Source organism: Syngnathus acus, chromosome 1 (genome assembly GCF_901709675.1).
Source record: "Syngnathus acus chromosome 1, fSynAcu1.2, whole genome shotgun sequence".
Classification (NCBI taxonomy): Eukaryota; Metazoa; Chordata; class Actinopteri; order Syngnathiformes; family Syngnathidae; genus Syngnathus; species Syngnathus acus.
Window position 1 is genome coordinate 5064660 of NC_051087.1, and position 12560 is coordinate 5077219.

The following is a 12560-nucleotide window of genomic DNA, read 5'->3' on the forward strand; positions in this document are numbered from 1 at the left end:
CAGGCCTTCATGCTTTTTTTTTTTCCCCCCTCGTTTTTATCGCTCTCTTTTTCATTCGCCCTCTGTCTAGTTCCTCCTCTCTCTTTCTTTCATGCTTTTTGTCGCTCCCATTTCTGTACCTGTCTCATCTTGACACTCCCGTCCGTCCCTCCTCTCTCCCGGGGACCGTAGCTCAGCGTCGTTAGACTTGTCCACGCTGACTTGAAATGTGGTAACAGTCTGCCTCCATTAAACCACTTACAATAACCCCTTTTACACCGCCTGTAAAAGTTTTTTTGGGAGTCAAAATGGAATCGAGCCGACAGTTTCCCACCTTCAGAGATAGACTCGCTGACTGTGTGTAAGGGAATGCCCGAGAGGCCGGAGTGAAGTTTCGACGTTCGCTCCTCCCAGCTTGTTCAAAGCAAATGTCGCCGACCGACAACAGTTTTATAGGTCATGTCGTTCAATTATCTGATTATCTGAGACAAGATCCCACTTTGCTGGCTCTTGTGTCTCTCATGCAACTATTTCGATGCATAAAAACTTTATCCCTAACGTCCTTTGTCCACACTCTTAAATTTTCCCTTTTAGCCGTCTTCTCTCCCAAGTCTCGTCCTACCTCTTCTAGTTCCAGGCAGGCTGGCTTGCCTCGCCTCTTTCATTCACGCTCCCCCTATAGCTCACTCCACGACTTGTCTCTCCCCCCCCCTTCTTGCTTCGTCTTTAAATTTTCCTGAACCCAAGGACCCGTCTGTTACGTAAATGGGTTAAACACAGACACACATGTGCACACATACAGTATGAACTCACTCATGGCTGCACGTACAAACCCTCTTTTCACCACACACACACACACACACACACACACACATACACACACATGCACAGAGTGCTATAGGGCCAAACTTGGCTTTGCAGCTTTTGGCAGCGGTTCAAATCTCTCCCAGTCTCCGCTATCGCTCACTGGCTGATGCAGTGTTTACACGAGCTGCCAGTCACAACCAAATCAAAAGCTTTCCCTCTCAGCTAAGAACAGTTGGGGGCCGAGGAGGTATGTTGCTGTGTGTGGGGGGTGGATGTTAATACTCATTTGACTACAGTCATTTTCTGAGACTACAGTAAATGCAGCCATTTTGGAAGTGCCTCATGTGATTCTTATACTCCTTCTGTGGTGCTTAAAAAAATCTGAAGTCATTTAACTTTTTTAAAAACAACTAAACCGTGCAAAGAATAAATTGCAGATTACCATTAATTTAAACTAGGGCTGCAACAAAAAAAATATTTTAATAATCAATAATCAATTAATTTGCTGATGATTTTGTTGATTAATCAATGAATCAAATTATAAAAAACATGTTTCAATTTCCATTTTTTTATTTAAACATGATATTATTTCAAATTGACACTGCAGAATATGCATAAGCATAAATTCATTCCTATATAATTTTTTGTTTGACTGAAACATGTCAGAAAAAGGGTAAAAAAAAATTATCATTATTTTCAAAAGTAAAAGTTTTCTTTCGTCCACTTTTACGGAAATCTACAGAAATCTGATAATACAGTATTTACTGTTGAGAAGATGAAATCCTGAGCATTTTGGACAATTTTAAAATACAGGAGATATCAAATGATTCATGTTTTATTTTAATCTGTGTTTATTCTTAAATTTAAAATTTGCTTACATGTACCATCTCTGATAACTGACATTTGGCATTTAGCCTATTTTACATTTGAGCACTTTGACAAAGTAGCCATTCATGTCTCAAATGAACCCTGTCAACCCAAGGGTACTTAAGCCGTTTATAAGGTTATGTAACATATTATGGCGGCTGCATCGGGCATTACATCACCACTTAGATTACAGGGGATCGGTCGGGTCTGCTCTGCTCATACACAACCGCTGCCGCTACATACGTGTTGCGTGCTCCGTTTCATGACTCCATATAGTGCGGTTAAGCGCCCATATGTCTGTTTAATGGCTATGGCTCATTCTGTAACGAGGATAGTAAAGTCCCATAGGTATTTTTGTTTATGGTCAGGCGTCGGGAGGACAATTAATGTAATTGATAAGGGTCATATGTCGAAGCTCAGTGAAGCTCCGGCGATCACGTGTCTAACATCGAAGCTGTCGAGCCGCGGGGATGATGTGTTCAGGGTGATTTTGGTAAGGAGGTGAATTAGAATTAGCGTGGAGACGTTAAGCAGGATGAGCTTACTAGTTAAGCGCAGGGATGTGATGGGGCCAATGTGTTCTTGATATAAACACTCGTGCATTCACGTGAATCGCAATTGATGAATGCCTTCTCAAGTCGAGAGGCAAAGCAACTTTGGAGCTCGTGTCAAAACTCGCTCGCTTCATTTATTATTATGTTTTTTGTGTGTCTTTATTATGTCAAGCACTTTGCAATAACTGCGCTTGCTTGTGTTTTGCAAATCAAGTTGAGTGTTGGAGGATTTGAATGTCACCCAAACTTCGCAAAAAAGACTGCCGCTGTTTGGCAAGAACCCAGGAGCCACCCGCTGCCCTCTAATCAAACTTGCATTGCTCACAGTGGGACTAACAGTGATGAGGAAATGTGCATGTTCAGTAGTAATAATCATGATAATAATAATAATAATAAATCATAGTAAAATGATAATAATAATAAAGAAAGCTGAGTAAAAATTGCATGAATGTAGTAATTTATTAAAAAGCTATTGATGGATGATATGTGCAGTTTGTAGATATTTACAAACGTTATCCACCAATCCCCGGCAAGCTTCATCTGTCCATCTTTTTTTTTTGCATTCACATACCCATACTGATTGACCTTATGCATCAGAGATGCAGCTTCCTAACGAGTGCCTATGCCAGCAGACAGATGGTGGTTTGCTCTGCTTTACTGTACATCTATATCCTGATTGGTTGATCTGTTTGTCTGTGGAGGTGATATATCTTGTTTGTGAGCAGGGCCAAGCTGTTCAGAGCAATCCAGGCTGGCAACATTTGTTGGAAAAGCTTGTTGATGTGCACGAGAACATAATGTGTAATCTATTACTTTTAATTGTGGATTAACCATACCTGGCCCTATGACTTCTTTAGGGAGCAACTCTGGTGTTTCTTTTTATTTTATTCGCCGTAATGCTGTCATGTTGTTCTTCAGACCACTAGTGAATGAATGAACAGCGCCTCTGCTGGTTGGATACAAGTACTTCATTGTATTTGGGTCGTTACTTGTTTTAATCGTATATTTTTAATCAGCCAGAAGATTTGCTCGCATCATTATTAGTAGTAGAAATGTCTAAATGCATTGCTGCTTTGTGTTCAAACGTCAGTTTCTTTAAAAGGTTATATACGTGTTAGCATCGCAAACTAAAGGCTAGGGCTAAAAAACCTTTTTCCAGCTATGTTGTTTTTTAAAGTGCTCTGTCAATAAATATGAGTTGTCAGAACCTCCATGCAGGGCTTTCCTATCCTGTACCTGTTTATATCTCCAGGATGTGTTGCATGTAAAGAGCCAAGAAGCGGTCTGACCCTGTTAGCGGGTTGACCTCAGGCTGGCTGTTGCACCAGGCTCCAGCTCCCTCACATGACCTCACCCTTCACAAGCCCCTCCATCTGTCCTCGCCATGCCGTACAATGGACAAAGAGTGTCTCTTCACTCCGCTTGTGTGTGTGTGTGTGTGTGTTTGTTTGAACATTAGCAATGTCTTTTGAGCAGCCTTTGGAGTGTGTTATTTTTTTGTGGTCGAACTGTTTACTTCACGAGCCAGACGCTCTCTTTAATCGCCAGTCTGCGTAGCAACCCTAAACCGCACTTTAAAGACACGCTGACAAAATAAGTCCACATCAACCCTCGTCAAGCTTCTACTAACACAGCTTCCGTTGGTCCATACAATTTGATTTCATGGCTGTGTGTGGGTTTTAGGATTCTCCTTTCGCGCGCTCTCACACTCATTCAGTTCAGCCTCTCGACTTGGCCTGCTGGCATCATCCGCCACTTGCCGATGTTGCCAAAAGGTCAAAGTTGAGGCTTCTTCCGGGCGTCGCCTCAACCTTCCCATCCGCATTGTGTGATTGTCAGAGTGACAGCGTGATGGCGTTGATGAAGTTTGCTCTCCTGGAGCTTCCCTTCACTTTTATGATGCCTTGCGTCTCCTTTATTGCTTTCCCTGCGAGTATCCTCCTTTTTTTTTCCCTTTTGATTAACAACAGCCAAGCAGTCCTCCCTCTGTCCTCTTGGCATCGTTTGATAGGATTGAGTCACTTGGGGTGTTCGTACTTCTCAATAGAACGCGCACATATTGTGTCCGCTCAGCCCAGCAGGGAGCAACAATCTCCAATTTTAATTTTGTCACCATGGAAACCAACTAAACTACACAGGATGTTACATTTTCATATTGGAATTACACTGTTCCATTTATTTAAAAAAAAAAAAATAAATCCAAGATAGACTTTATGACTCGCCGCATTCCCTACAGAATGATCATTATTTCTCTCGCATTTCTCCAGAGATAATAGTTAACGAGTTCCGCTGTAATTGGGTCTCTTGCTTTACAGTTCGACGCATTCACCCGACTGACTTATTGATGTATTGTTGTGTTCGTAAAGTGGCACATTTGCTACGAGTTTTCATTGAAGTGATCCTCGTGAGGGACAGAATTGGCTGCGGCAGGAATGTTTGTTATCGCCGTTATCTCAGCGGAGCTTTTGGAGGAGTTGGCAACCTTCGTCGGTATCGCTTTGCGGATACGAGTTGTGCGCTTGTGTGTGACTGCGGTTGAGGATGTTTTCTCGTTCTTATCCACGCGTCCTTGGCTGGCGACTGTAGTTCACTTTCTTTTATGTGTCTTGCGAGAGAGATGCGCGTGGGTTGAAGACAACTGCGAAGATTACAAAAAATGTTAACCGACCAGAGATCATGAATGAAAAGCAAGCAGGTGGTCAATATTGTTGAAAGTGACCTTAAGCTATTGCACATATGGAGACAAAGATGGTAGCTTACCTTAAAGAACCTCTTTGCTTCTGGCCAACAAAAGACATGTCAATCCGGGCCCAAAAAAAAAAATCCAAATCCCAACAGAGGCCCTCTCCCCACATCTTCGTCTGTTTTTGCAACACTTGACACTGATTCACAACTTTGTACACAGTTACTCCACTTGTCAGGTTCTCCCGCCGTGCACACTCCTGATCCTCCCCACTACTGTCTCGTACTCCTCTCATGGTCACACGAGTTAGATAGAGATCTGATTTACGCTGGCCGAGTCATTTTGCAATTTCTTGTCTCATTCTTTAGTAGCTGTTATAGTGGAGCGTAAAAGGTCAAAGACACAATCTATTACCGGATGCTGGTTAGCAATTTTCTCCTTGTGATGTGTTCCAGTCAAACAGATAGTATTTAGCGCTAAACACAATTCGTGATAATTTTCCACGATATTTGTCTTTTTGTTTTGCATAGCAAGCACCTGGCTCGTGTGTGAATGTGCAGCCTTTGGATGTTTTCCTTCTCGTCTGACTGCGTTCGTGTTCAGACCGCACTGTGTTGGATCTTGCTATCGTAAAGCAAAATCCAAGCGTGGGTAAACTTCACGTCTCCTTCCCTTTTCATGTCTTTTGTCTCTTTGTAGCAGGCCTGCTTCTCTCTGCAGTCTAGAGAGTGAAGTCTGCGCTAGCCCAGGAGCTTGGCCCAAGGCCTTGCTGCTTTATTTGCATTTCACCATAGACTTTTCTGTGCCAGGAAATCGCCACCTGGTGGAGATAATCACTCGCTGCAGCCACACCTTCACAGTTTGCATCCAGTGAGCACTGTGTAGGTAGCAAGCGAAAATACCCCCCCCCCCCCCCATGTTCCTCTTACTCTTTCCCTTTCCGGCCTTTGTGCAGCTGTATTTATTTGGGCCGAAGTGGGACGGTGCGGACACACTGGCCCTTAACATGCTCGGGCCCCTGCCCCAGTTGACTCCTTTAAGCTGAGTAGATATGGAGGTTGACAGGGTAATAATGGCGGTGTCAACACCACTTAGGGGACAGTTATATCAGTATCAAGTCGGCGGGGGGACTTTCACACTCTGTTAGGTTGGGTCATGCACTGCGCTGGGGCCCCCAGCCATAGACACACGCACACATGCGCGCACACGCATCACAGGCGGTCTGAAGACATTTGTGAATAGAAATGACCCCAGTCACTCATGCAGGAACCAATGTTGTCATCAATCAGTATTTACAGTTAGTCAAATCACATCAGCGTTTTGAGATGTAATATAATACCGGTGAGATGTTAACAGAATAAAAAGTACTGCGTGGCCCAAAAATGAACCCGTCAACTTTGCGGCCAGATGTGGTCAACATAGCAAAAAACAGTACATTTTGTACCGTCGAGCTTTGGTTTCATATAGTCCATGCGTGGAAAGCTGGGTCATGTTTTTTTAGGACCTTTTTTTTTTTTTAACAAAGCATCGTCTCAATGTTTGCATAATTTTTTGTCCTCTTGTTGAGAATCTATACACATCTGCTCCCGACTGGAATGATAATTGGCGTTAAATGCGGTTCAGAGTGGCGTACAAAAATCTTGCGACTGTCACACACATGCACCTGGGTGACACGCCTAATGTCAATTAGCACTGTCATTACTTTGTTTGTTACCAACACCTTTATGAAGAACGGTGAGCAATACATTTTTGTGTTTGAGCTGTAAAAACACAAAGTGTGGTCTTTCATATTTTTTTTGGGGGGATAGTGGCCTTCTTGGGCCTCTTGTTATGGTATCCCTGATGGATCTGGCCCCGGGTTAGGGTTAGGAATGATAATTCTACATTTTGGAGTCCTGCTCTTAATTTGTATTGCCAGATATTAGACTCTAATCTTCAATGTCTCCGGTCAAAAGTGACCGATTCCAGAGTACAGTCTCTCAGAGGTCCGCAGTAATCTGCACTGATGAAGACAAGTCATTTTGGTCGGCTGATGAATCAAGAGAAGGAGGGCCGGACAGGAAGGAGTGAAGTGCGATAAAGAAATGGGAGGGGGGGTATGTATGGGCATCCAGCCAGCCACAATCCGCCCTCAAGGCCTTAAAACCTCCACTCAGCAACCCCGCATCGTATGCCGCCCTTCCCTACGACTTCATGTCTACTCTCCGGACCCCCACCCCATTCCCTCTCCCACTTTCTTTCCCTTTCCTAACCCTCCTTGTAATCCCCCTTCCTCTTTCCTCCTCCTGCCTCTGCTCCTCCTTCCATCCCTCCCCCCCTTCCTCCCTCCCTCATCGCTCAGCATCCCTCTCTCCTGGGTCTTCTTGCTGTGGTGCGGCGCTGTTGGCAAAGCGTGGGCGCAGGCGGCACACAGACGGGAGCACAGATGGGCAGCAAGCTGCGCAAGGCAGCCTGGCACACCTGCTACACACACAGACACACACACACACACACATGCAGAGCCCACCTCGCCAAACAGTTTGCCTGGCTGTGAGTGGCGCAGTCACACAAATGCATACATCCATACGCTAATAGATTCACATGAATATCCATATGTACGCACAGCACTTCGAAAAACTGAGCTGTTAATAGTGTCCTTAATATTATTCATTCAAATCTTTTTTTGTTTTTTTTCTCCCCCCCAAATAAGTCACACATCTGGCTTAGCTCAATGTGAAATTTATGCAGAACAGCAACTGGAATATTCCCTTCTGTATTAGATATGTTTGAATAAAATGTGTATATGCAAGAAAATACATATGTCGAAAAGAAAAAATAATGAAATAATATCCAATAAAAGAGCGGAGTGAACATCTGTGTGGGATAGCCAGGGGGATTAGGAGGTTTTGGAACATTTTAAGCGCATTAAGGATTAAAAAAAGGTCAGAATGTTTAGCAACATACCGATAAACCTCTTAAGCGAAACCCAATTGGGAGGCTGTACGGCGTGATCCTGTGTTTTGGGGAGGAGAAGAGCAGAGTGGAGGAGGAGGAGGTGGTGGTGGTGGTGGAGAAGTCGGGAGTTGCGATTGTTCCAAACGACGAAGAAAGTCACATAGAAAGAAGCAACATACACTAATGCCTAAATGGAAAGACTTGGTTTCAGAGCTATTATTTGAGTCTCATATAACGACAGGAATGGAAGCGCTTAGAGAAGACCGTATGTCACACATGGCAAAACGGGATGGGGAAGGAAAATGCACTCCAGATGGAACTGATAAAAGCAAAAGCCACAGAAATATGTGAGCGTTGACAGTGGGAGGTACAGTAGTCTGTAGAACCTTCTACACCAGCCAGTCCGGCAATGTTGAGCTGCTATTGAGCCTGCAAAGTAATTGCACTCATCAGTGACATAATAATTATAAAAATATTATAGATGGTAAACAAACAAGGTATGAGTTCTGTATGGTGACAATAAACTCAAGTCACTTCACAACAAGCGGCAGTTTGGTCAAACTAAACACAAAGGTTACACAATTACACGGTGTATATAAAACAATTAGTTAGGCTTCGCTAGCTAATAATTAGCATCTTTGTATTTTTGTCCTATAAGCAATCGATATATGAAGCGATGCATGTAAAGTGATAGATAATATGACAATATTCACGGGCATATATTCGTTTTCCTCTGCAAAGAATGATGAATAAGTGCCGTACAGAGAAGCTTAGAGGAGCTCATCTTCAGTACAAAATATTGATGTTTGAAATGTCTTGTGCTGCCCCCAATTGGCCAAGGTACACATAACAGAATGAGCAGCACTTACAGGACGTGTCTTAAAAAGATCCTTAAAAAGTCTTAAAAGCCGTCAAATCATGAATTTAACAACAAGGCCTTAATTTTTAATAAAAACTCTGTCTTTCAAAAGTCTTGTCAAATGATCAAATGTTGCACACTGCACTACACTACCAAGAGACTGTGGCAGTTTACGTATGTAATGCACGTCATGGCTTATCTCACTGAGTCCAGTCCATATCCTGCACTCATACAGCCCAACTTCCATATCTGGCTCCTTAGTGACCTCAGGCGACACTGCATTGACGGAGTTACTCTGTCTTAATTAGACTGTGCTGGCTGAGAGGGACTACGCGTGTTGTTGAAAGGTTTGACGTCAACCGTGAGGGATGACGTGAGGTCGAGGGTTGTCCGAGAGGCCTGCAGAGCTCTGATTGGAGGTGCCGGAAGAGCTTCGGGGGTCTGGGCGACGAGATAAAGGGCTTGCTGCGACTTTAGACGGGTTGCGGCTGTCGTACAGTAGACTGTAACTGGCCGAGTCGTGATAAACAGTCAGGCGGACCTCCTGAGTTTCATTTTCTCAACCCAACAATATGATCACTGTGTCGCTTTGCAGTGAAACTGATGACCTCTCGTAGCGATGGAGAGCTACAGCTTTATCGCAGCCGGCTAATTCTAGAGGCTAATTGCGGTCTTGGGATTGTGCACACACGCAGACATGCCTCGGGGCTCGCTGCACACGTACAGTTACGGCTTGGTCTTCCAACCAGTGCTTCGGAGGTGCGAGAAATGGAGTGTTTACAATATTCTCTCGCCCTGTGGCGAAATACTACACGCCGGTAAAAGTCCAGTGAGGTCGGGTTGTTTTCCCAACAGCTTTCATTGGCACCCGTATGTTTACTCCTGAGTGTTTGTCCGTCCGTCTATGAGGAGCTCAATGTATCTGGGGTGCGTGCGCAGCCTGGTGCGATGGGAGCCTGTGCCGTCAGTTACCTGGAATGCGGAGCTACCGCCAATGCTAAGATGGCTGCCAAGCTCTAAGATGGCTGCCAGGATTACACGCGATGGGGCGACGGCGACGAGTGAGGGATTCTGCATGAGAGGAGCGAGCAGAAAGGGAGGTCTTTTTGCTTTTCTGCGGATGGCTTCGTAGGCAGCGAGACAGGCCTGTTATTTTTTCTGCTCACTAGGCTAATCTGTGGCTTAGAGCGGCTGCAAGGCAAGTGCTGCTGGCAGGAGTCTGTGTGCTCTGTTATCACCTACAGCCTGTGGATAAACACCTCCTTTCCATTAGCTTGCTTGCTAGCAACTTTGGTCTGAATTGACCACCACTATTCACACACGCTCATGTTTATTTACTTTAGTTCCTCAGTACTTTTCATCTCATTTTTACTTTAATTCAAGCAGAAATGGCCCCACTCATCAAAATAGGATATTCTGAGTAATCTTGCATTTGTGAAATATTAAGTCGCAAAATCACCCATCTCTGAAGGCGGCCATTTTGCCACTTGCTGTCGACTAAAAATGACATCACTGTGGCTCAGGTAACGACCAATCACGACTCAGCTCAGGTGAGCCGTGTTTGGTCATTTACTGAACCAAGAACAACTGTGATGTCATCTTCAGTCGACAGCAAGTGACAAAATGGCCGCCCCCGGAAATGGATCGAATGGGTGGACTTTGCGAATTAATTCATATTTTACAAATGTAACATTAATCAGGATACTATGTTTAGACTAGTAGGGCCACTTCCCCTTTTGCCACCACTGCATCGCCATTAACATGAATGTGGTCACAATGGACAATGTTGACACTCCCTTTTGACACTCGTGTTACAAAAAGCTTTTTTCCGCCTGGAGCTTCTCCATTCCTAATTTCGTCCTCGAGTTGCCAAGGCCTGCCGTGTGCGGCTAACCGCTCGTGTGAGTGAAGCCGATTGCATTCATAGGCCAGTCATAACAGGTGTGTGCAAACGTGCTTGTGTACACAGATTAGTGTTGCTTGTCTGCCCTCATGGGGAAAAGTTTTCCTGCGACTAAAACGCGCTCTGCCTCAAATCCTCAGGCGCAACCAGACTCCCGTGGTCAGCTGTTTTCCTGAGTCTGTTTTTGCGGCGATGAAACAGAAATTAGAGGAAGAAACAGATTGCAAGTGCACATGCTCGTGTGGGTGTTCATATGCGAAAGTGTGTTTGTGTGCGCACGTGAGGTGCTCTGTTTATGCAGACTAAATCCCTACCAGCAAGAAAGTATTAAATCAGATTAGGGCACGGGATATGATTGCATCGTTAGATACTTATTGGCATAACGGCACTCTGTAAATCATTGCACCTTCACTCAGCGGGGAGACGACAGCGAGCTTTCCGGGATGTAAAGAAACGTCACACTTCAAGAAATTGCGCGACTTCATTAACACATGTAGAACTTAGCACATATTGCAAATTCAAACAGCGCAGTTCCTAAACAGACCTTAACAATAAAGTATTGATTAAAGAACATTTGTACAAATAGTCATCATTTCTCTTCATGTTTTGTGCAGAATCCGGACAATCAGACAGCTCCAGCCAACAGGGGGACACGGACATTAAACCACCGCCCAATGGTAAGTGTGCACATACACGCACACAGAATCAGGAAAAATGATTAGTCTCATCTGGAAGCAGTTGAGACAAAGTCAAGTGCACTGCTTGGAACTAGGCGTAAAATATTGGCAACTGTGAACACTATACCAGTCACAAAAAAGGAGGGTGTGCACACTTTTGCAACAACATTATCTCAGTTGTTTATGTTTCTTAATTTATTTTTACTTCCATCTAAGATAGATTAAAGCAAATATTTCAATTGAGTTGTAGTGATTTGATGTCAAAAGAATGATTTAAAAAGTTTTGGTCATCATTTTTAGGGGGCTCTTTTTTTTCATGATTTTCAGCTTGGGCGGGTGAATGTTTTACATCCACTGTACGTTAGATTCCAAATTGCAGACACACTTGTTCCTCCACACGTTCAGGAGTTCTTTCCTTTCTTATCTGACTGTTTTTAATCATTGTATATTTATTTCCCCACCACAGGACACCTGAGTTTCCAAGACTGCTTTGTCACCTCAGGGGTTTGGAACGTGGCTGAGCTCGTCAGAGTGTCCCAGAGTAAGTCTAAAATACTTTAGAAAACAAATACATAAATAGATAAAAAGAAGAAGGAAAACATAAATTAGTACTTAGCAGATTGCTGCCAAATTCCAATTTGGAACAACCCCAACATACACCTACATAGCCACCCTCATGCTCATGCCTGAATTATCCCATTAATATTCATTCTTTACTCACTTAGGAAAATGTCAAAATATCTCTTTATAACTTGAAAAAAGGATCACATTTTTGTCATCAAAATTAAATGCTCTTTTTCCCCTTACCCATTAGCCCCTGTTGCCACGGCGTCAGGTCCGAACTTCTCCTTGGCCGACCTGGACAGCAGTCCCAGTTACTACAACATCAACCAGGTGGCCGTGGGGCGACGTTCCCTCACCTCCCCTCCCTCCACCAGGTACGTAATAGACAAGCAGTACTGGAATCACAAATGTAAATTATGGGAAAAAATGTTTTCATTCTGTCATTGCGTGTGAAATTATTGTACAGTGGTGCCTTGATTTATAAGCTTAATTTCTTCCTTGACCACGCTTCAACACTTCTACTCATACACAGAATTTCCAACCTTCCCAAACAAACCAATTAGATGTTCACAAAAGAGAAATGAAGTACTCTGTTACATACTTAAAAATAATAAAGTAGTTATATAATGTATGATTAAATAGAATTGGAACGAAAAAAACTGTTTTGTCACACTTTCTTTATCAGTTCTGGCGCGCCTTGGCCACCTGAGGGCACCATAAGTCAGACACCCCA

At 43.8% G+C, this 12560-nt stretch overlaps 1 protein-coding gene across 14 annotated transcripts in view; it reads left to right on the top strand.

The window, feature by feature from the left end:
- Positions 1-12560, top strand: part of nfixa (nuclear factor I/Xa) — a 97595-nt gene that overhangs the window by 62739 nt on the left and 22296 nt on the right. For all 14 annotated transcript variants that reach the window (XM_037259770.1, XM_037258183.1, XM_037255755.1 and 11 more), the window contains 3 exons: positions 11201-11263; positions 11730-11804; positions 12078-12201. In XM_037259770.1, the coding sequence (XP_037115665.1) occupies positions 11201-11263; positions 11730-11804; positions 12078-12201 (262 nt within the window). The remainder of the gene's footprint in view (positions 1-11200; positions 11264-11729; positions 11805-12077; positions 12202-12560) is intronic.